The following is a 25,190-nucleotide window of genomic DNA, read 5'->3' as shown; positions in this document are numbered from 1 at the left end:
TCCTAACGTTCCCTTTCAGCCGAATTTCTCATTTAGCTTTGAGAACAGGAGTTTGACTCCAAGAAAACCCCAACAAATGAGATTTACAAGACATCATCTCACAGCAGCAGTACAAATATGTGATGATGAATTTGAAACTTGATGACAAAACTGGACACAGAGGTGGACAAAATGACTTAGTCAATAAAAAAATTGTTTTATGTATTGTTATTTATAACCAGAGTCTACGTATAAAAAAGCATTTTATTTTTTGAGGTCAATATGTTGAAATGTTTCTCTGCAGATGGTATTGAAAATAAAGGTTCTCTGTGGGAGTTTGGAGGATCTTGAATTTTGAACTTTTGTAAAAGAGTACTTTTTGTTTCACATGAAATTTCCATTTCTACTATGCTACCAGCCTCACACCTTTCTCTTGAGGTTTAAGTGATTTTAAAGTGACAGAAGATGTAAGGTGCTCCGAGAGACCCTTGGATGTCTGAGGATGAAAAACCAGGTGTGATAAAGCATGTCAGTCCCCTAAATACCAGAATCACCAATTGTGTGCAACTCTGTTTCAGATCAGGGTTGTACTAGCAAAAGGACAGAGCCCTTTTCCCTTCTTCCTGCCCTTGAGAGTGGTTTGCAATGCTTTCTCCCACTAAGAAGATTGAAAAAAAAACATGGGAACAGACCAGGTCATTTTATATCCTGAGTTACCCAGAGGTAAATACTATAATCAAAGCAAACTCCCATTGCAATACCTTTATACACTCTTTTATACGTAATATTACAGATGGTTAATCATCATTTTACTAGATTCATCCTCTGCTTAGAGCACATCAACCTCTGATGTTTGTAACAGTGATGTGAAGGTGGGTATTTTGTCTTTCATGTGAGAGCAGAGTTTTGCTTCTGCAACAAATGCACTGAATAGTGGATTTCCTACATGAGGAGAAGTGATTAGCTATGACCTGAGGTCCCTTTTGAGTAATTCTATACATAAAGTCATAATATCAGAAAATTTACCTTGGAGGATTTCAGCTTCTCAGTTTGAAATGCATGGCTGAACTGCTTCTCATGTTCATCTTGCTTTGCAGTTCTTATCCCTGCTAGGGTGTTTCACACTCTTCTGTCCTAGGTCATGTCAGAAATCTTAGTGGAAGTTTTGTCTTTAGAGAACGTGGTAGAGTGGAAATGAAAATATGTCTGCAATACACTAATTTGTGGTGCCAACATGCAGGATGCTGCTCTTTTATTATTTATCATTTAAGGCTAGAGATTTCAAACATCAAATACCTGAAGGTTTGAACATGTTCACACTGAAGAAATTGTTTATTGTGCAGCATCACTGCAAGTTCTTCTAGGGCAAGCATAAGTTATTGCTGCACATTCTGTATATTTGCAGCTTTTAACTTGCACAACAGTGATGGTTTCTTTTTCCTTCCTAGCTTAGTGCTTTAAAATTCAGCACTGCCTAACAGGGCTAGGTGTCTTAAGATTATGTGAAAAAATTATTTGCTGAAAAATATGTCTTTAATTCTTTACAAAGCAGACATGAATGTGTCATTTGTGGCCTATGACCCTTACTACAAAATGGTTCTCAGGATTCAGGAAATAAAATTGAATTTCATCTCTTGAGAGTCAGTGTCGACATTCACTTCAGCCTTCAGAGGCAGACATAACTGGCAAGCTGTGGAAATCCAGATGCAACATCTCCTAAATATTTCTTGCCAGTAGTCCTACTTTTTCTACACAATATTATATGATCTCATAGCAATCATTTCTATACTTAGGATGGTTTTGGCTATTATGCTTTTTGCATTGAGTGGAAGAACATCAGGGCTGAATGTCCTCAGACAAAAAGGCAGCTGAATCAAAATTTCCAACATGCTTGGTAAATTTCCTATATGCTTGGTAAATTTCCTAACTCTGGATGATGAACTACAAAAATAAGTGGAATTTCTGACAAGATCAATGTCCTTCTTGGATGGATTAATATCTTCAAAATAAAACCAGATTTTTAAAATTCAGTTGAACTGAATAACTTCTTGGTTAGCTGCAACAATATAAAATTGTAAATGCTTGCATAGCCTTTTTGATCTTTTGTGACACCCTTATAGCCTGGCAGGGATGAAAAGGTACCAGTTATGTACATCCTTTATCACCAAGACAATAGAACAAGTCGTGCACATGACAATATTCTAAGCAAGATTATTTTACTTAGGTATTTTGAATTGCCTGGAAACTACAGAGAGTAAAGTATCAATGGCATTCTCTTAAATGTAGAAACATACATTTTGCAGAGCTCTGTGAGGAACTAAAGTCCTTGCTAACAAGTCTGGATTGCAGAATTGAACAAATTTATTACATTTGTATATGACATTGGAAGATAGGCTTAAATTCAAAGTGTTTTTGACAAACTGGATAAATATTTTTGGAAAAAAGTTATATTCAATACAGACAGTAAAAAACAGAGAAATATTCAGCCATAGAAATATGAACAATTGATTAGGTGATCTTGAGGGAAACAAAACCAAACAGAGCTTAAATTTTATCACTAAGTGATACTGCTTTTACAACCAAAGCTTGCATTCCATATGGAAGCATGGAAAAGGAGCACACACTGTGACACGTGCATGATTATCCTTCTTTTCTTATAAACAATTATAAGATCCCAAGTAGCTTATTAGGTCCAGCTTGGGACTTCAAATAAAACACAAATCAGTTGAAGACAATCCTGATAAAAGCAGGAGGATACATCACCTCTTCAGATGCCCTAGAAGGCCTGGAAGTGGGCTTTACCTGTGTAAAGACTGAGGGGAATACTCTGCTTGCTCTCCCTTTGGTGGCTATGTAATACTCTGAAAACACAGCAAGGGAGGTTCAGATTGTGCATTAAGGAGCAGTTTGCAATGGCAAGACAAAACAGGTTGCCTGAGGAGGCTGGAGTGGCACTATCACTGGAGGACTTCAGAATGGGTTAGACAAATGCTTGTCAAGAATGACACATACATGTAGTTGATTGTGCCTTGGGGCAGAGCCATGGAGGAGCTGACCTTGCAAGGTCCCTTCCAGCCCTACTTTTTTTTTTACGGAAAGAGCATTATGCTGTTTCCTCCCATTCCACCTTCATCGTTCAGAGTTTTCCTGTTCTGCCTTCAAGCTTTTCCTTATCTCCAGCTACTCTCCTAAAAATAACCTTTCTACTGCCTCTTTTACTCTTTTGTGCATATGTAGGAAATGCTTCCTGAACAAGACGGTTGAGGGATGGACAGGACCAATCTCATCCATGGAAAAGGACAAGACTACTTCTCACCAATCGTAGCTATGTACTGGGGTTACAGAAAGAAAATTCTTACTGCAGGATTAAGACCTAGACATTCAGAAATATGTTAGCCACCAATAGGAACAGGGACTGTAGCTGAAGTGACAGCTTTGTATATGCAGGGCAGAAAGAAAGGAAGTTAGAGGTAGCTTTATTTTTCAATATTCGTTCTGGACATGTCAACGTAATGAGTCTGATACACATTTTCCCACCGTTTGATGTGACAAAGTTTAAAGGGCACTAAACTTAACCCGAGTGTCCTCTTGTTTTGCTGAGAGGAATTAGTTTGGGAAGACAAGGTAATGACATTGTGTAGTGAAACGAGCAGCTGAACTCAGCCCAGAAGCCCAAACGGGTCCGACTACAACACGCTGGGCACAAATCGACATCACTTTGAACATCTCCTACCCTCAATGCTGCTACCGAATTGGGCGACGACCTCAGCCCCCGCGGTTCGGGGACGGCTGGAGCTGCTCAGGTTGCGGGCGGGCTCCGGAAAGGCGGCGCTGCGGGGGGAGTCCGGGGGGACCCGGGCAGGTGAGCGCCCCGGCAGGGAGCCGCCCGCGGGCTCTCCGCGCGGTTCCCCCCGCATTTCACGTAGCGCCGAGGAGGATGGACCGGAACGGGAATTGCAAGCCCCGTCCCCGATGCGTGGCGGCGGCAGAACGAGCAGCAGCAGCAGCATCACCCAGCTCCGGCCCGCGGGCCCCGCACCGGGCTGTCGCTCCCCGCCTCGCCCGCCGGGGAGCACGGCTCGGAGCCGGCGGGAAGCGCACATGGGGCGGCCGGGATGAGGAGGCGCGGCGGGGCGGGCCCGACACCGCCCGTGCCCGGCCCGGCCCGGCCCGGCCCGCGCACGTGGTGGCGGGGGGCGCGGGCCGCCCCTCCCTGCCCGCCCCCCCGGCGCGGAGGGGAGAGCTGTGCCGTGGCGCTGGCATCAGCCCTTTTCTCCGTTTTTTTGGGTTGTGGGTGTTGTTTTTTTTTTTTAAACTCTTGCTTAGCAAATTGCGCGTGATGAGCTCATGATGCCGCGCCCCCCCCGCCCAGGCTGGGGCAGGCTGGGGTACGTGAGGCGGGCGGGCGCGGCCAGCGGCGGGGGCTCTGCGCGGCCGGGAGGAGGGGGAGCCCACGCTGTTTACTGGACTCGGGTTGAGAGGCTTCTCCCTACTTTTTTTTTTTTAAATATCTATATATATATGCATATTTATTTATTTGTTGCCCGTGTCCCGCTGCGTGGCGGGGTGTTTGCCGCTCCGTTCGCAGGTGGCTCCATGAACTCCCCCAAGAGCGGCACCGCCGCCGCGCAGCGCCGCGCCGGGGCGGGGGGAGCGGCCGCCAGGTTCGGCCCCGCCGCCGCTGCGGGGGGCGGCCCCGCCCGGGCTCCGGGTGGGCAGGCGTGAGGCGGGCGAAGTTTCTCCGCGGCGCCTGCCCCCTCCGAGGGACTACGGGCAGGGAAGAGCCTGGCCCCGCGGTGCTGGGGGAGCTGACGCCGCCGCCAGCGGAGCAGCCCGGCTTTGGCCATGAAGAGGAAACAGAAGAGGTTTCTGCAAATGACGCTGCTCTTCACCGCGGCTCTGATTTTCCTGCCTGACATCGGCCTCTGGTCTCTTTACAAGGAGAAGCACCTGGTGAAGCCGCCCGAAGCCGCCGAGCCGCAGGTAGGTGCGAAGAGCCCGGGAGCAGAGCCCCGCGCCGGGGCAGGGCGGCAGCCGCCCCTCAGGGCACGGCCCCGCTCTGCCCCTGCGCGGCTGCGGGGCGCCCGGCTCCGGCCGCGGGCGCGGAGCGGCGGCTGCACGTGTGCCTGTCCGAGCGCCGCGCCGGGGAGAGAAAGTTGTGAGAGCATCCGAGCCTGCCGGGCTGGGCTTCCCCGGGAAGGCGAGGGGTGAGCCGGCACAGAGGACGTGGGATTTTGTGTGTTGCGTTGGTGAGCTGAGGGTGATGCTGGGCTTTAATTTTCATTACAAGAAGTGGAGGTTTTACTGCAACTTTTGGTTTGCCTGCCTCTCTGCAATACTTCTCGAACTGATGTGTGGCTATAGGTCCGCTGAAATTGCTTGGGATCCATATAGATGTCTTCTTACGACCGAGATTTTTTGTTTTCTCTTCTGTTGCAAATTCGACAGAAGTGATTGTCAGTTTTTTTTTTTTTTTCTCTTTTGAATATTACTTTTGTGACCTGATGTGGCGACGCTGTGTTTAACTGCTTGTTGGACAGATGTCACAAAAAACTTTAAAATATTTTCAGTTCGCAGTTTTCTTGATCACTGTTATTAATAAGAACAGTTGACATAAGCTGTTTTTTGTTTGAGCTATTCTTCAGTTTGATGGGTTTATGTATGGCTCATAAATCACAGTATGACCTGCATTAAGTGAAGTTTAGTTTTAGGGAGTTGTTGTAATGCACTTCTTTATAACCCTGCCTGTAATTTACCAAAGCCTGTGTTTGTTCTGTTCAACAGTACAATGCTCCTACACTGTAATTGTCAGTGTAATTTAAATATAACATGAATGTTTCATAGGTCATTGGTAAGAAATTATGAGATTGTATAATCTTTTAGCTTGTTTACCATTTTCATCGCCTTCACATTAGTGTATTAGATGGCATCATATATCATTTTTGTGTATTAGTAGCCTCCATTTCAAGGGTCATCACCCATGTATGGTCAATGGCTTCAACTGAGCAATAACCTATTTGATTCTTTGTTAATAAGGGTATCCATTACAGAAGTTAGTCCTCCAAAGTATCATAACTTTGGTTAATGAAATATGCTGAATATTACTAGAGGAGGACATTAAGGATAGCTTCTTAATTTGAAGCCTACTTTATGTTTCCATGGGTTTTAAAATGCAGTAGCTGTCAGGTGCTAAAATTTAGTTGGAAGTAATTTCTGCTGAAAGAAAATTATGCATGATCATAAGTGTCTGTCATTAGTTTACAAGGTGCACTCTGCAGTTTGCAATTTCTAATTTACTTTGTGACTTAGGAAAGCTATGGTATTCAATGCAAGTAATGATTTCCATGTATGTTGCATGGCTCTTTAGAACATATGTCATGAAGAAGTTTCCAATGTTCGAGAGTGCTCTCTGAGAAGAACGTGACTTGATAACACTGAAAGGGAGCTTTTCAAAAACTTTTAAAAATAAAAAAAAAGGAATTCTGGATAAAGTGGTGTAAGACACAGAAGCTAAGCATATGTCGAGGACTAGTATGGCTTTCTAATGAGACCTCAAAAAAATTTTACATCCTAAGTTTTCTGTAATGGTCTTTTTGCTAGCTTCCTTTTTTCTCCCCCCTTTTTTTCCTACTTCCCTTTTCTCCCAGTTTGAATCCTAATTGAGCAGTAATGGGACTGTTTAATGGAAAAACAATAAAAATGAGCAGTGAAACTTTGAACCTTACAGCTGACTCTAATGTAATTCTGTTATCATGGTAAGTATTGAAATCATGTTGGCAATGTCATTATCCAGTGAGGATGGAAGGTTGAAGTACAGACAAGTAATGCAATTAGGTTACATATGTCTTTTGATGTGCACATTGTAACCCAAAATACTTACAAGGAACAGGGATTGAAATAAGAGTTTGAATTCAGCTCCCTGAAATATAAAGAAAATTGTTAGACTTCTTTGTGACTACCCTTGAAATTAGGGTAGTTTCTTTTGCACTAGAAAAGACTGCATTAGAAATAGTATCCTTGTAGAACTGTAACTTCTTTTTCCCTGTTAAGTTAGTAGCAGGTGCAAGAATTTAAACACTCAGCACAGTTATTCTTTGCCCTTGAGGTATTCAATTTCTTGATACTTTGTGTGACTTAACACAAGTTTAGAGGTCAGCCTTACTGAAACTGCAGCAGACTTTTCTTATATATTCTAAGATTGTGTTGGGTTACAAAGCTATGTGTGTAGAGTCAGCACATGATGCTCGTAATGTGCAGTTGAACTGCTGTGGTGTGTCCTGACCATGGGAGAGAGACGGAGCTGTCTGTGTCTTCAATAATTTAGTTACAAGCTGAACTGGTTTTGCCTTCGTAGGTAAAATGAGTGTCTAGTTGGCATTCTGACCTTGACAGTAGTGTTTATAAATATGCCATCTTCTTTTAAGAACAATTAAATTCATGTTACAGATCATCAGGTGGTTTTGAGGAGATGGCATGGTAAAATGATGTTTTGACTACTTATAAATTAAGCTTTCCCATTCACTGCTGAAACAAATATCGCCAGCCTTCCCTGTGAATGAGGGCTCTGTCAGCCTCTTCCACCACCTCAGCTGCTTGCCATAGCACTGGAGTGAAGGAGGGATGGCAGTCTGATGGAGGAGGTATTGATATCCTGACATCAGTAAGCAGAGAAGCTGTTCAAAACCAGTCCACAACAAAAAAATAGTCTGTTTCTGTCAATGGTAGAACAGTGTCCCCTGGGGACTGTGTCATTTCCAGTGCCTAGAAGAAGCACTTATGTTTTTTACTGCTATCTAGAAATTCTTATATGACAAACTAAGTTGACTTTTTTCATGAAAATAGTGCTGCAATAAGTTACATAAGAATTTTTTTTTGTTCTGCAAATTCTGTTTCTGAGTAGAGAAGCTCTTCTTTAGGAAAAATTGAAAATGAGAAGATAATACAGCTATGATTTCAGACAACATTAATGATTTTGATCGCTTTACATTAATTCTATAAACATAATTCATCTCTATGAACCTTCATTTCATATAAACTTTTTAAAGCTGTCATGTTTTCACTTGAGAACTTGATAGGCTTGATTTTTATATTTGGGTTATTGTTATTTACTTCTGGTCTATCATATTATTTAAAGTGGAGTTTCAAGGATAAATGTACATTTAAAGGTTCTGAGTTATGTGATGCAACAAGATTTCCATAAAATACAGATTGACATAAATGGTAGACTCGACGGACAAAATATAGTTTATCTCTAGTTTAATCTTTCTAAGACTGCCTTCCTTGCTATACTGTGAGAATATGGGACATTGAATACAATATTTCTATTGCCTTTTTAAAAAGAAATATTAGAAATTCCTTAAAACAGTATGGTGTCCTTGAGTTTTGGTTTCAGTTTTTGCAGTTAGTTTAGCTTTGGAGGGGAAGTTTGTTTGGTTTTGTTCTGTCATTGGGATATTATGTATGTGATGTATCTTGTCTGATCTTTTGTTAAAATTCCAAGACCAGGGTGTTTGGATGCTAAGTTATGCTGGTAAAGCTTTTAATTTCACTTTTGTTTTCTTTGGAGGAAAAACAACAATTTAGTGCCACCAGTAGGATGTAATCCTTGCCCAAACCTGGTTATGTCATCCTGTCTAAAGGTAGTGCTATGCTGTTTGGCTACAGTAAGGCTTTACCTTTGTCTCTGCATACACTGTCAGTATATGAAGCATAACTTCATGTAAAAGTACCAAATTTCTTGCAGCAGTTTTCCAGTGTCTGCTATGTAGGTATTGTGATACATGTTTGTGGGTGGTGACTGAAAGGAGAGCAGTCTAGTGAAGTAACCCCTAATATATTTCAACTTCATTTTGTATTTTTTTTTTACGTTCGTCACATCCCTGCTTCCTGGTTTCAAATCTCCTCACTTAAAATTGAATTGAACAGCAGCATCTCTTAGTCACAGATGCTCTGTAATACTTACAGGTGTATTACTGAAATGGTTTATGATGTGTAAACTAAGGCAAGAAGGCTTCATTTCACATGTGCGCTGGCGTAGTGAGGGGCGCTGCTTTAACCTCCTGACTGAGGCACTTCTACTGGAGAAACTGGGGATGGTGTTGGCCTTTTTTTAATTTTTGTGCATGCATGGTGTCCAGAACAAAGAGCAAAAGCTGTGCTGTGAGGGGGGAACATTGTTCCATTGGATAGTCATGGAGCTCTCTTTCCACTGTCCTGTGAAGCCTGTGCTTCCATCTGGTTAGCCCCAAGATTACACCTTTCTCATGGGATAGTGAGGTATGGATTTAAATGAACTCCTTAGGATGAGAATTTATTCCTTAGAAATCCTAGGCCTCTATTGTAGCTGGCAAACTGTCACAAAATTGACTTACTAAGCCTGGTGGTCACAAAAGTAGTGACTTTGTCTTCTGAATCTGAAAAGCAACTTCAGCCTGAATTCTGTCTTGCAAACAGTCATTAGTTTTTGAAGTCTGTGGAAGAAGTGAAAATTTAAATTTACCCCAGAATGCAGTGTTTCCTACTGTTTAGCACACAGGTTTTGATAATCATAAGTTTTCCAGGACAGTTAACCCTTGTCAACTCACTATTGATGCCAGGAAAGTACAGAGCTTGGGTTGGTGAATTCTGTTTCTGGTGCATAAAAACTGCAGCTGAGAGCACAAGTTTCTTTCTCCCACTCACCCCCACAGAGTTTTTTCCCTTGCTTTTCTGGTTGATTTCAACAGCTGCAAAATCTTGTACAAAGTATGATTTGGTTAGGACATAAATATGCTCCTATTTTCTATATATTTCCTCTATATTATACTGTTAGGACACTGTCAGTTACTTCTGTGTTTAGTTCCACTGTCTCAATTATTTACTTTTGCTTTCACCACAAACTTATGAGGCAGGAGAGTTTTGTTTCTTTTCAACAGACGAGTAAATAAAGTATAGAGTGACAAACAGGCTCAAGTCTACAAAAGTAGCTGCTTGTCTGCTGCTGACATTTATTTGCACTGTTTTGGGAGAGTACCTGTCAGACCATACGAAATACTGATAATACCAGTTTTTCTGGTCAGTTTCTATTCATGTGCTGTTCTGAGCAAGTCATCGTTTCTCTCCTCAGAGCTGCAGCTGGGACCTGTTGTGTTCAATACTTTTTTATTTATTTTTTAAAAATTTATTAGCTGTCCTGTTAATCGTTGTGCTGATTGCTTTGCTGGTGTGTCAGCTCCAAGACTCCCCATATCTGGCATGACAAAACAGAGTTTAGTGCCTTAAACTGCAGAGCATTAGCAAACTGAGTTTGCCTTTTAGGTGTTTTAAGTCACACAATTAACACCTACGTAATTCAGTTCTTTTACCTAAATTGTTCATGTATAATTTCATTCCCTTATATATATTGGAGCCGACTGAGAAAAATAAAATTTGAGTTCTAAAACCTGTGTTACTTTATTGCCAAAAATAGTATTGTGTCTTAAAACAGTATGCTTCTGTTGTATTCAGTATACCAGAGGGAGCCCTCCTGTGGTTAATTTAATACCTATCAATTTTCAGGAGTGTTACTAAATAGAGTGTATCTTACAGGATAAAATAGGCTGCTTTCAATATTTAATTTTCTTTCTATTAAACTCAGCATTTTTAATGCATTTCACCTAATTTATTGTGCATAGTTATTTTGGCTTAATCCAAATCAAAACATAAGATCAAGAAATCTCAGTGCCTGCCAACCCTTGGACTTGTAGAAAGGCTGCTGTGATGGAGGGAATTCCATGGCTTTATTGAAGCAGTGGGGTGCAAAACTGCTCAGTTATTAGGGGGGATACCCAAGCTATGTTTTTTTCTCTCACTGGGATGTGATGCTCAGTTCTTTCCTAGACTTCCTCATCTCCCTGTGCAGGGAATTTCTCTTGTGTCTGGCTGTGAAGGAGTGCAGTGGTACCATAGGTACATCCTGGTCAGGAGCCAGACTGCATTGTGTGTCCTGTGTGTGTGTAGGCAGTTGTCTGTTCACACATAAAAGAAAGAACAATTCAGCTTTTCTCTTGTTTTTAATGCTCAGACACGTAACTTATGGTCTTTGTTTAGCGATATGCTGATGCACACATTTATAGCAATTGACTGCAGCAAAACTGTGTGTGTACTGACTGTTTTGATGGATTTGGGCCAGGAGCAGACATCTTGGCTACTTTAAATTAGTCTGGAAAAAATTAATTCAGAGATCAACAAGTTAAATGCAAAGCAACTCAGGAATCCCAAACTAAAAATTCTGCATGTATTATAAATGTTCCTCGTGGTCAAAAGACCAAATTGTGCTGACCGAAAGAATTAGCAGTCCCATTCTTTTAATGTTTGTTTTTTTTTTTTTTTAATGTGAATAGGTTTCATTAGGAGATGGCAACCTTCTGAACCTTTGTTCTGAGAATTCCAGTGTGTCATGTTTTAACTTTGACAGGCAAGTAAGTACTGTGCTCCCACTCCCATCTCAGTGGGATGGAGGAGAGAATCCAAAGGGTACAAGTGAGAAGATTCGTGGGTGAGGTAAAGACAGTTTAATAGGTAAAGCAAAAGCCTGACACACAAGCAAAAAACACAGAATCAATTCACCATTTCCCCTGGGCAGGCAGGTGTTCAGCCTTCTCCAGGAAAGTTGGGCTCCATTGTGCATAACAGTTACTTGAGGAAACAGATGTCATCACTCCTGTTGTCACCTCTTCCTTCAGCTTTATTGTGACTCTGATGCCATATGGCACAGCATATCCCATTGGTTAGTTGTTTTCAGCTGTATCTTCCCCCAGCTCCTTGTACAGCCCCAGCCTCCTCACTGTCAGGGCAGTACAAGAAGCAGAAAAGACAGTGATGCTGTGTAAGCTCTCCTCAGCAACAACAAAAACATCCCTGTGTTATCAGCACTGTTTCCAGCACAAATCTAAAATACAGCCCCCTACCAGCGGCTGTGAGGAAAATTAATTTATCCCATCCACAATCAGCATGTAATGTAAATGGGTTTTTGACATCAAGCTCTGTAATAGTTTGTTGATTTCAACCTGATTTTGACAATTGTCACATTTGGAAGAGTTTAACTGTGTGACATGCTTGTCTGGGTAGTTGTATTCAAAATGTGTTACACAGAGGAATCCTTTCCCTCTTTTTTATAAGAAACACCACGGGAGAGTCCTGCTTGTGATGGTTTGCTCAAGAGGTAAAGAAGAGGAAGAAAATCTATTGCAGGGATTTAACAAGACTTCATGCTTATTTTTCAAATTCTTTCCCTTCATTTCCATGATTTTCACACATTTTCCTATGACAAGGCTCCAAGTCTATGCAAACACCCAGTGATCCAAGTCAGCTATTTAGTCACCAAATTAATAAAGAGAATTGCAGGAACAAAAATGATGAAGTTTATGTCCAGGTAACATAGAAATATGTAGGCCATAATATCCCACTCTCTTCTGGATGCTCGTACTCCACAGGGCCAGAGCTGTCATATTTCTGTTCAATGTTTCATGTTCAACAGGGACAGTGTTTCCTTGTGCTGCCATTTTAATTAAGATCTCTTGGCAGATACTATTGAAGAAATTTCCTATTATATCTTTCTCTGGTCAAATCTTGTTTATTGAACATCTCTGCCCTTAGGAAGCAGTCACTAGCTGAAATATGAGGCTTTCTTGCCACATGTGGATTTAACAGATAACTACAGCATCCATTTCCCCACCAGCACCTCCAGCTGTTGGTTACCTTCCTATGCCAGAAATTTTCAGCCAAGTCCCTGGTGACAGTACACAATGGTATTTGACAGATGCTTCATTGGATCATCTGAAACCACCTCCTGAACAGTACAAGCCTAACTGCCAGACTTTTCTCTGAAGAAGTTGAAGAATGTTTTCATGTTGTCTTCAGAGACATATGAACAATCACCTGCATGAGAACTGCAGCAACAAGAAGTTTGGAGATTGGTGCCATTGGCAGAACGATGAATGTACAGTGCCATGAAATTTGTCATGTTTATTTCACCTGAGAGCTACCATGTCCAGCGAAGTTTCCTGTGTGTTGCCAGTTGTTTGTTTGTTTGTTTCTCTGTAATGCAAAATTTACAGTGCAAATTTGATATAGTAGACTAGAAAATCTGGCCTGTATGACTGAAATGTTTCATTGATCAGTGATAAACCATTGATTCTGTGCTTAAGAAGCAATGGCGATTGAACAGTTTTCCTCTTTAATACACAGTGCTTTATGACAGCATACAATAATACTGCTAAGAGATTTAGCTAGGCAGTGTAATTATCTAAACTAGAATTTTGTCAGGACACCAATATTAATACAAAGAGCTTTAGAAATGGGATTGCTCACTGAAGTGTGTAAGTGTAGATTTATCAGACTAACTTAAAGTACTCATTTGCCTAAAGAAGCACAATTTTTCATACTTGTACTTAGAATAACTGATGAGTTTATTTAGAAAATTTTAGGTTGTTTACTTATTTGTGCTCTCTATAAATAGGTTTCTATCAGTTAAGTACTAGGAGAAGGCAGGCAAATATTTAGAGCAGGTAAGAACATTTCATAGCAGTCCATGACAAGTTCCTTTATAGATGAAGATGGGGAAGTGGAAGAACTCCTTGTGTCTCTGTTCAGAGCCAGTGCCTGGGAAACAGAGGCCCTGCGGTATTAATGACTTCTCTACTGTGGGTTAAGTATTTTAACCCATATGTTTTTGCCTTGCTGTGATTAAAATCTCCCAATTTTGCATTAGATAAAGCAATTTTCTGTCACAGGGAGTTTGTCTTTTTGTTTTGTCATCCAGTCCGTGGGCTAAAATTTGGGGTTATAATGTAACTTTCAGGTGAACTTCGTGTAACTTTGCTGAAACATTTTGATTGTGTCCAAGGGAGCGAGCAAGGTCGAACAGTGCACATGGACTGGAGAAGTTTGTGGTGTTTGCACCCACAAGAGATAGCTGCAGCAGATACTGGCAACTGGAATACCCTCTGTGCAGATTAACTTCACCCTTGGCAAAATTTCGCTTGTCCCTGGCAAAGCCTGCACAGATGCAGCAGTAGTTAGCCAGAGATAACTACTAAATTACTTGAGGAGAGACTATAAATTGCACCAAATCTAATGCTGAAGCCCCATCCTTCAGTGGTTCTCCAGTTTTGAATCATCTGTCTTGAACAGAATTAATACATGGTTTAATGCAGTAGTTGACTTTTTAATATGAGAGTGTTTTTTGTTTTTTTAATATGAGAGCACAATGCCTAATGTGGTTTTTCAGCTTTCATTTTCAACATAGCAGTGCACTTCCATTTCTTGCTGCTTTTTCTCTTTTTTATTTGCTTTTTCTTGGGGGGAAACCCTCCACATTTTGGATTATTTACTGGTTTTGATATCCCACTTAGTTTCTGGGTAAATTACTCTATTGGACTGAGTTGTGTAAATTTTTAGATTGCTTTTACTATAGAGCAGTAGTTTCACATTAGCATGGAGAATGGACTTAAAAGACTCTTAATGCCATTCAACAAGGAATATATTTATATTTTTCTCAGACTCTGATAAATGACTACATTTTGAGTTGCATTTGTTATGGGTACAAAATAAATGACATACTTGAATGGATGCTGTTTTTGCAAAATTTCTCGATATAAACTAAAGTGACATTCAAATTGCTGATCAAATTTTACTATTCTAACACCACTATATAAATGTAAATTCAGAACTTTTACGACATTGAGCAACAAATTTTCCTCTAAAGTTACAGAATCATTAAAGACACAACACAGATGAAAATGAAAAATACTTCTGATGGATCTAAAAATTAGTGGGAAAAAAATTACATATAAAAGTCTCACACTGACATATTCCTGCAGTATATGTAACCTGTGTTTCACATCAGATTAAATCTTTTCCATCATCCTTGGGCATCCTTGACATAATTTCCAGTAATGGTGAAGCAGTGGAGATTTCTCCAAGCACAGAGTGCTCCTCCATGGAGGTACTTTTTTATTTTGAGTGATACTGCTTGAACAATATTGAGAGTAGTATGGTTTTATATCTCTATTTTCCCTAAAGTGATCCATTTCAGAAATTCAAGCCCAATGTAAGTGCAGCCAGAACATATATATAACCTGTGCTTTGTTAACATGAAAGTGGTGTTCATCTCCACTAACCACTTATACAAATGGATTTTGAAATCTGCCATTTTTAGCAATGTAGACAGACATGCCATGTGAGCAGGAAGTGCTTCAGAAGAGGACAGGAAACTTCCAGAATTCCATCAGGGAAAGCAATAAAGCTGCAGAGGGATGGGAAATGAATTTGACTAGAAAGACAGTCCATTACCTTCTGTAATCTTCTCCAATCTTCCCTGTCTTCTTGCTCCCTGAGGAGAGTGTGCACCGAGAGCAGTAAAGATGCTGAGATGTTGTTTAAACCATTCTTACACCAAGTGTTGAGAGAAACCATTTGAGAGAGTGTTGTTATTAATGTGAGACTTAGTTTCTGTAAAACTGAGATGGCTTCTCAGCAAAATCTTAAGTCCTGTAGTGCATGTGCAGACCTCACAACAGTGCAGTCGCTGAAGATAAAGGTGTTTTCTTTGAAGCAACTTCAATATGAACATGTGAGAGACATTTTCTTCAGATGCTCAAGACTCACAACAGATGTCTCCTTCAGAAGCAATTTAGAAAAAATGCATTTTATATTGGGAACAAGGAAATGGATGTGGCATCATGCTAAGCAGCAACCTGCTTCTGCATCTGGAATGGACGTGATTGACAAATGAACACAGGAGATTCTGCTGGTTTCAGCTGAGACAATTTAGAGTAATTTTCTTCATAGTTTCTGGTATGGGGCTGTCTTTTGGGTTTGTGCTGAACACAGGGTTGGTAATATAGCGATGTTTTAGTTACTGCTGAGCAGAGCCAAGGCCTTTTCTGCTTTTCATCCTGCCATGCTGGGGAGAAAGGTGGAGGTTTATGGCAACTTGGGAGGAGACACAGCCAGGACAGGTGACCCAGACTGACCACAGGGATATTCCAGACCATATGGCATCATACTTAGTATGTAAAGTGGAAGGAAAAAAGAGAAAGAGAAGCAATATTTGGGGTGATGGTATTAGTCTTGCTAAGTAACCATTAAATTTGATGTGTCCCTCCTCTCCTGGAGATGGCTGAGTACCTGCCTGGCCTTGGGAAGCAGTGAACTTAGTCCTTGTTTTGCTTTGCTTGTGTGCATGACTTTTTTGTTCTCTGTGACCTGTCTTTAACTCAACCCATGAATTCTCTATTTTTCATCCTTCCAAGTTTCTACCCAATCCCGCTGGTGGAGGGGCGAGTGGCTGTGTGGGGCTTGGCTATTGACCATGACAGAGAGCAAGGCCAGGACTGTGCACTTCATAACCCCTTCAAAGACAACTTGCCACTTCCTTGTGTTGTAGAAATGTTTGTTCTGTGGTTTATAAGAGTAAAGTCTTTCTGAATTAAATTTAAAATTCAGTGAAACTTGAAACTCTTCTTCAATGCATTTTAAAGAAATTGTTAGTAGAATAGATTCCTCAGAGATGGTTGCTGACGTGGGTTTTGAGTTTTTCCTTTTACTTACATGTATATGCATGTATATGTGCACTTGTGCATGTTTGTTTATGGGCAGAAGGTGAAGAGACCATCTTTGCTTCTTACAGGGAGAGGGTACATATTTTTCTTAGTCTAACATGCCAACAGTCTTGAGAGAAATGGAACAATTTTGTGAAAAGCACTATGCGAATACATGGAGAAGCATATGTTAATGAGGATAAATTGGGCACAATACAGTGTCTCTGGCATTTTGAAGTTGGAGTTTTTAATAAATTTGAAGTTTTTTGTTTTTGTCTCTCATCCTTCTTTAAAAACAGATTGCATGTGGGCTGACTTTATGTTCAGTTTTTGAACAGCCATAACTTCCAACAATCTACTTAATGTTTTTTCCTCCTCTACTTAAGACTTGAAATCTGTAGTAAATAATGATGTTGGCTCATTTAATTTATGGCCCTGATTGTTTCCAGTCTTTCCTGTTAGTCATGTCTACTCTTTAGACAGTGGACTCATGTACAGATTTTTTTATGTATATGATTATTTAGGAAACCATAGACAAGATTGTTCAAAAATAACTTGCCCAAGGCTGCCATCCTTATAACACAGTTTGCTAATCTCCTCGTCTGCTGGTATGTGTGATCAAAAATTAAACTGACCTTCTCTTCCATTTAGTTACTTTCTTCATATCACAGATTGATCTTCAGTTTACTGATCTGGTTGTTTGAGAGGCCAGCTACTATCTTTTAATAAAAGTGGTGAAGATGCCAGAATGTTAGAATGGAAGTGACAGGAAGGAAAATATGCACCAAGGAAAATAATGAAGAAATACATCCTGTCAAATGTATTTCTTGAATTTCAAAGTTGTGTTGCTGTTGTGTTTCCTATGCCTTCTCGTTCATGTTCTAATCTGCATGTCTGGCATATTTTGATATTATATTATTATTTTTTTAAATGCATACTGACTGCAACCTTGCTTCTCTCTTTTAATTTATTACAGCATATTAGTAAAGCTGCTTTGGAATACCCTGGATTAATGATGCATTTAAACTATTTTAAAACCACCCTGGGCTAGGTCAATTATTGAAATAATGCCAGCAAGGAATATTTTATTTTGATAGCAGTAAGCTCTTAGTTTTATGTTAACTGCGTTGTAGAAACATGACCTGTGGGCTTTTAACATTATACTGAATTGGAAACATGTAATAAAGCATGCTTTGCATTTGCATGGAGCAACCTAACTCTCCTCTTGAGAGGAGATTCTAGCTTGTATTCCTTGGTTGTACACGGGGTCATGTTTTTGTGTAAGTGCTCTGAGAATACAGGGCACTTAGATGCTTTACATATAAAGGGAAGGCATTGTGAGGCGTGGGTCTGCTTATGGCGTGTTAGGCGTCACTGCAATCACCCCTTCTGATACTGGTCATCTCCCAAAACCTCATTTGTAAAATCAGTGCATTTAAATTTTTCTTACAAAATTCACATCCTTAATTATTGCAATGTTTCCTTTCCTTTTTGGAAGTGTAAAGTGTAACTTGCTGTGTTCTGCTTGATAATTGAGTTGGAATGAGGGCTTATTATATATTTTTCAAAATGTGGGAATGTGTTTTTTTCTCATCCCAAATATGTCTCACTGTTTTAATCTAATTTACTTTTCTGTTCAAAACTGCACTGTAGTTGCTCTGCTAGATTCCAAGATGATAGGCAGCTTATGCTACAAATTTAAAAAACAAACAAAAATCAGCTCTATATAACCAAATTTTAGTAACACAATCCTATGTCAATAAAACTGCTATTGACCAGTCTTCAGTGATTTTGGACTTCACAGGTTTGGCAGTGCCTGGGACGCTTGACTTGCCCATGGAGTTTTACAAGTGACTTTAGGCTGTGGCTGTCATTTTTTGTTAAATAGGTCTTCTGGAAAAGGAGCTAAAAACTGGCTGCAATCATGCAACTGGCTGAAATTGTACCTATACCAAACTTGTAGAAATTTGCTTAAAATAAACAGACAATACGCTTCCCCAGAACAATGTTTACGAATTGTATAGTGGTCTATTATCTATTTAAAGAGGGGTACAATCAGTTCCTAAAATGACAACTCCTACTTTGTTTAGGAGAACAGTGATTTGGCAGTGACTGAGCTGCTCGAGATGAGCAGAGACTTTGAACATTGAGCCACTTGCAAGGCAAAACAAAATGTAAACAAGACCAAAAAGATGAATTCCAGTTGCTTCTGAAGAATCACAGGAAGCAAATTAAAAACCTTTTTGTGATTTGGGGTTGTTATTAGGCTAAGGTAATTCTCAGGTGTTTGAAAACTGAGATATTCCATGTCTAGGAAACAGAGGCATAAAACAATGATCTGTGCATTGAATGGCCAGTGTTTGGTCTATACATTATACTGAAGAAAGTTTATGTAATGGAATAGAGAGAAAATAAGGAAGTGGAAAGTTTGGAGTAGAATAGAGGCAGAATTTTGCTGCTGTATTTCAGAATCTCTCAGTATAATTTTCTTTCTTTGTCTAGCCCTCTAAATAAAATTGTGGATAAATTATAAAATAATGTTTATGGGGAAATAAATAATCCTAGGTTTATATATGCAGCAATAACTTTTGACACAGTAATTGCTACTCAGGAAAAAGCTCTTGATGCTTATATTAGTTTTATGAAAATGTTAGCTTTCATTTCAGAGAGAATTTCATTGTTATGACTACTGCCTAAATTAGTTGTGTACTCTCAAATATTGTGCAATTCTTGTTCAATCATAGTCATCACAGATGGGATAGAAAAGATAACCAAATTAAGTAAAGGTTTCATTGTTGTCTGACTGATGAAAGGTCTGAGAATATGATAGAGGTACCAGAGAAAAGAGTAACATAGAAAAGATATGCAGGCATCATTTTATTGACTCTTTCAACAGAAATAATAGTATCAGATTGAATACTGTACTGGTATCAAAACAAGTAGCAGGTGCAGGTTTGTGTGCGATAGATTATTAAGATGGAGCTTTCTGAACCAGGGATTGTGGATATTAAAAGCTTATATGGCTTCAAGAAACAATTGAATACATTCATGGGGGAGAAATACATGAGGGATAAAGACAATGCCTCTGGCTTGCACTGTCCTTGAACCAGCAGTTGCTGGAGTCTAGAAGGGCATTTTAGGGAAGTGAAGTTGTTTGTTTGCCATGTATTTATGTCTTTCTGTAGGATTTGCTGTTGTTTGCTGTCAGAAACAGATCATTAGCTGGATGGACCTGTTTGTGTAACTTAGAAAAGTCATTCTTTAGTAATGTGCAAGTTATACTTGGGCATAGTAGTTGCTGATGAGAAGTCAAGTTGTGGAACAGATGATTTGGAATGAGTTTCTTGATGACAGAGAATGTTCAGGTAAGCCAGAAAGACTGGTATTGCCAGACAGGTTCAATGTTGGTGCTCCACAGTGAATTTGAGGTGTGGCACAATGAGAAAGTACACACCCTAGATTAAGTACAAGTGTTATAATATACATTTTCCTATTATAAATCCGTGTCTTGCTATATGAGTTAATATTTGAGGGAGACTAAAGACACAATTTCAAGATTCGAAACTTTATTGGGTACTTACAGGGGCACTTATCTCCATCCTCTGTTGCTTGCTTACAGTAGGATCCGGGAGTGTTCTGCATAGTTCATGTGCTTTTAATTTTTATGCAACTTCTTCTCTATTTGAAATAATGTTAATTTTTTTCTCCTCAGGTTGAAGTGTTGAACATGGGCATATTGAATATGCCCATGTAAAGCATCATAAGGAACATCTTCAGTCTGAGATCTTGGTATTGTTAAATATGTGTCAAAGATCTTGGAGGGGTTGTAGGTTTTGATTTCTGCATTTTTGTTTAATATTAATAAATATTTTCTTAAATATATATATTGCATTCAAAGAGATTATGACCTTGAAATACTCAGACTACTCTGAGGAATGTCTACAGAGCTTTACGTTCATTACCTTATAACCTGAACTCACAAGTACAGATAGATATGAAAGTGATGTAGCCCAGAATTTGGTTCTGCACTATAGGTGCATATTTCTGGCTCATGGAAAACTTTTGGTCAATCAACATTTCCAAATCCTTCTCATCTGGACTACTATCAACTGATTCTCTGCCCAGCCTGTATTTGTGCTTGGAGTTGCTTTCAGGGTCCCTCTGGGTACACCACTCAAGTAGATGGTGTTGGGAAGTTTGCTGGGAGTGTACTCAAGCCCACTGTCCATGTTGCCTACAGAGATGTTAAATGGCACTTGGCCTTGATACTGACCCCAGAAAAATGCTGCTTGTCACTATTCTCTGTTTGAACACGGAACACTTGACCACAACTTTCTGTCCATTCATCCATGCAATTTTTTATCCACTGAGTGGTCTAGCAATAAAATCCATATCTCTCCAATTTAGAGACGAGAATTTCATGCAGGACAGTGTCAAGTGCTTTGCACAAGTCCAGAACCATTGCATACTTACTTGCTAAAATCTGCTCCTAGATTGCACTTGTATATATGGTGTAGAAATTGGTTTAATTTCTGTCTTTCTTAAGTACATACCTGCTATGTAGTCCCAGCTTTTACATACAAGTTGCAATATGATGCAGTTGATCTATACTGTTGATCAGGTGTTAGGGCTTGAATTTAACATCTATACAAGCTCTTGTAGAGTATTTAATAAAGATAAACAGGGTTTTGAAAAAAAGTAAACTTCACTGGCATAATCCCTATTGCCAGAGTAAAGCTTCTGTTGCCTTCAATGGGAGCTGAGTTTTGTAATCAGTGCTGTCAGTCACCATCTGGACTGACACAATTTTGCCATAGAGAGAGTCCGTCTTTTCTGGGATGCCATCTGTTAGTCAGTTTCTCCTGACTTGTTTCCAGTATCAACCTTTATACCTTCTTTCATGTTATCTTTTGTGCTCCAAACAATCTCTCAAATCCTCATTCTCCCTGCTGTTTTCAAAATATGTTTCTGAGCACCAGTGAACACAATGAAGTACCCTAGCAATGATGTCTATTACCAAACCCTGGGCAACATCATAATCATCTGAAGAAAATCTCTTAGCAGGCTAAGGCTTGGAAGGCGTTGATCCCAAACCCTTTTCTCATCCCTGCAAGTGGTATTTCAAAGCAGTGGCTGAGGGAGAAATTTGAACCTCTGATTACTTTGAGGCTTTGCTGTGGATAAAAGAAATCTGTTAGTATGACAGTTAACCTAATAATAGCTTACAAAAGTATCAGCTCATATAGGTTTAAAAATAAGATCAAGTAGCATTAATGGTATAACTGTTTTTGAAAGGCTTTTACTCAGTAAAGCCAGATTTATTTAGTCTTTAAAAAAAATTGAGCTAATGGTTGCTAACAGTCCTGCACACAGTGTTTTCACCCTGACATAGTTAAATGCCAGCAATTTATTTGACACATCATAAGCAAATGGAATAAAGAGTGTGAACCCAAAACCTTTCATTTTGAGAGAGAAAGCAAAAGAATATATTAGAATTAATAATTACACGAGGGGTGCATCTTCTTAATAAAACAAAGAACAGTAGTTACCATGTGGTTTCATTAATAAATTTTAAATATAATTCATGCATGTTATTCATGAATGGGGGAGATGTCTATGTATCCGAAACAGCAGCCTTTCTTTCAGGTGGTTTCAGGGTTGTGATTTTTCAAACAAAATTTGAGTGTGCTCTTGGTTTATGAATTTGATTCGAACTTACTGTAAGCAAGGATGATGTAGAGTTTCAAAGAGATAGAAGCAGTTACTTTTATAGTAGTAGCCATTTTAGTGTGCATGTATATATTTATCTATCTGTATCTCTACAAAAACACCCACCAAAGTCTTTCACATTGTGGTCTACATGTAGATAGCCTACAGGTGGAAACAAACCTGTTGATGTGTTCATATTGTATTTATTCTCAGAGGAGTAGCCCAGTCTATTGTAAAGGTGAGAAAATGTGTCAGCAGACAATTATGTAATGGGTAATTCAAATAGATTTTATGGGATCAACCTTGCCAATACCTTATGATGCTGTATTTGCTCATGGTTATTTTGCATAAAAATTAATAGTAGAATGCTGTGTTAGGAAAGCATAACTACGTTGCAAACTGATTAAAAATTGACACGCAGATACTTTGATAATTGTAGATTCGCCCACTTGTTTAAATGTCTGAAATAAGAATAAGCAATATTCTTTCTGAGAAGCTAAGCTGTCATAAGATAGCTTCCTTGTTTTCCAAATATGAAATCCATTTCTTGCTGGGAAATAGTGTGGATGACCAAATATTCTCATGTGCCCTGATGACTGATACTGTCTTCACAACTCTTGAGTCCCTCTGTTTGTGGTGTCTGGCTTGTTATTTCATCTTTGTGTGATTAGCTTCCTTTATTTTTAAAATGCATCTAAAAAGTCTTCCTTTGGAAAGCAGTTCTTAATTGCAGACAAGAGTGTCACATATGAACCAGATGACCAATGATTACTGTGTGGCTGATGTTACTGCTGAGCTTTACCTCACAATGATTTCTTGAAGGCTTTTTCCTCTCTGGTAGATGTTGCACAGAGCTGACTCTGTACAAGTTTTTTTTCTTGTAGAATAAGATAATTGTGTTTATCTTTCATCTCCTCATGTATGGTGTTATCCTTCTGCTGTTCCTCCTTTAGAGGAAATGAGAAATGCAGAAATGAGTCTGGAAGAAAACTTAAGAGAGACTTTTCATCCAGATCGGTGACACACTGAAATATTTTTCAGTCTTACATTAAATTTTCAAGGTTACCCAAGCAATCAGTCTGAACTATTTCTGCTGTGGAAAACTGTTTCCTTCATTTTCCTTTTCCTTCTAAGCAGACAGGTAGATATGGGAGAAAAAATTATCATTTGAACTTTGCCAGTAAATTTACTTGAGGTGTCTTTCTGTGGAACAATAGTAAGTGGGAGCAAGCATGAGAAGTCTAGCTACTGTGAATCAGCTTTCAGCAGCTCTGACAGGTTACTACGCTCATATTTTTCAAGGCAAAACGGCTAAGAACCAGAAGGTCCTAATTTGACTTTTTTTCGGTTTGTCTTGGGATTTTTCTGATTCAGTTCAAGCACTCTTAGCTGAAAAGGGGAAGAAATTTCAAGTCTCTGGAACAGCCACTGTCAGGTTGTCACCCAGCTGCCTCCTTCTCCCGAGTCAAATTCCATAGGCTGGGGACTGTCCTCATTCAAGTGGCCTGTGAGCTTGTGATGTCATAACTGATGTAGAAGGAGCATGTATATGATCAGGTTTTCTTTCCAGATGGTGAAATGTTTATGGTTAAGATGCTACTTGAAATTGTAATAAAGCAGTGCATGGGAGTTTTCCACATGCACCTGAAAGATTTGTTGTTGCTTCAGACTTTGTTGGATGTCTGAGTGATCTCTTAAAGTGCATTTTATCAGTATGGGGGCTTTTATTATACTTATTTGGGGGCACAATTCCATAGTTTTATCACTTTCCTTAGACCAGGTGCTGAGCAGTTAAGAGCCATGAATCAGTCTTCCTGCAAAAGCAGCTGATTTCGAACACCTTCTATGATGTGGTAATCAATTATACACGCAAGCATCAGGGAATTGTAAAAAGGCATGTGATAATGGGGGATCATATCTAGAGCTGAATGAACTTCTTCATATAGTTTAGTAATGTGCTGTGTCTTAGAAGTCCTCTGAAGCAGAGGTCTCCCAAGGGAAGTTTCCCACTTTTCATAAGGTCACTTGAAAAATATGGACAGTATTAGGAACTGGGTAAAAATTACTTCTACTTCATTTTACTATGTAAACTTTTTAATAAATATGGCTTATCTTTTGTTTGTAATTATTAGCTTTTATTTTTAACATTTTGCCCTTTTCACTTTATTTACAGTGAATAATCACAGTATATTTAAAAAATATGAACTTCTGTGTTGGGAAATATTTTGTCTCATTGGCATCAGCTCCTTTCCAGCCCTATCTAGTAAGAAGTGTTAGAAAGTATTATTTTAATGCTTTTTGGCTCCTGTGATAGATGGTTGTGGAATATCATGTTCACAGGGAAAATTATTTTTTCCTAATCCTTGTCAGTTAGTGGTTGGCTTATTTCCGGTAGTCTGAAGACTTATAGCCCATATTCTAGTTCATACAGTACTTCATTTTAGTTGACTTCAAATTTTGTTCATTACTGTCTTCTAGTTTGGCAATGTTATTATTCTTTATTGTCTGCACTTGGAAAAAATCAGTCAAGAGGCCATCATTCTAGCAGAAAACTGTGACCGATTGCTTTAAAAATAAATGATACTTGCACTGACACAAGAGAGAAAAAACCATTCATTAAAACTCTTGCTGGAGAAGTCTCATCACTCTTTTCCTGTTGCATTTGACATTGCCTGAAAGACTGTTACATATTATGTTTATTTTTAGAGACTATTGTTCTCTTTAAATCTGCTCTACAACTTGAGGAAAGCAGTAATGCTTTTGAAGAGAAATTTACAGAAGTAAGACATGCATCTTTCTGTTGTAGTAAGGGGCTGTTTCATGAAATATCTCTTTTAAATAAGTTTGACTTTGGCAGGGAAAAAGCCTGCACAATATAAGGGAATCAGAGGCTGCTTTAGGGCATACAGATTGAAAACCTGTGCTCCTTTTCTCAAGCAC

General features: G+C 39.4%; 1 protein-coding gene across 2 annotated transcripts in view; it reads left to right on the top strand.

The window, feature by feature from the left end:
• Window positions 1–4,439: 4,439 nt before the first annotated feature.
• Window positions 4,440–25,190, top strand: part of GALNTL6 (polypeptide N-acetylgalactosaminyltransferase like 6) — a 434,988-nt gene continuing 414,237 nt past the window's right edge. The window contains exon 1 of one of the 2 annotated variants that reach the window (XM_030271350.4): window positions 4,440–4,962. In XM_030271350.4, the coding sequence (XP_030127210.4) occupies window positions 4,825–4,962 (138 nt within the window). In that variant the 5' untranslated portion in view covers window positions 4,440–4,824. The remainder of the gene's footprint in view (window positions 4,963–25,190) is intronic. The other variant, XM_072928381.1, reaches the window with a different exon arrangement.

The sequence above is a fragment of the Taeniopygia guttata genome, chromosome 4 (assembly GCF_048771995.1).
Source record: "Taeniopygia guttata chromosome 4, bTaeGut7.mat, whole genome shotgun sequence".
Lineage (NCBI taxonomy): Eukaryota > Metazoa > Chordata > Aves > Passeriformes > Estrildidae > Taeniopygia > Taeniopygia guttata.
The sequence above is the reverse complement of the archived record's forward strand: the minus strand, read 5'-3'. Positions and strand labels throughout refer to the sequence as shown.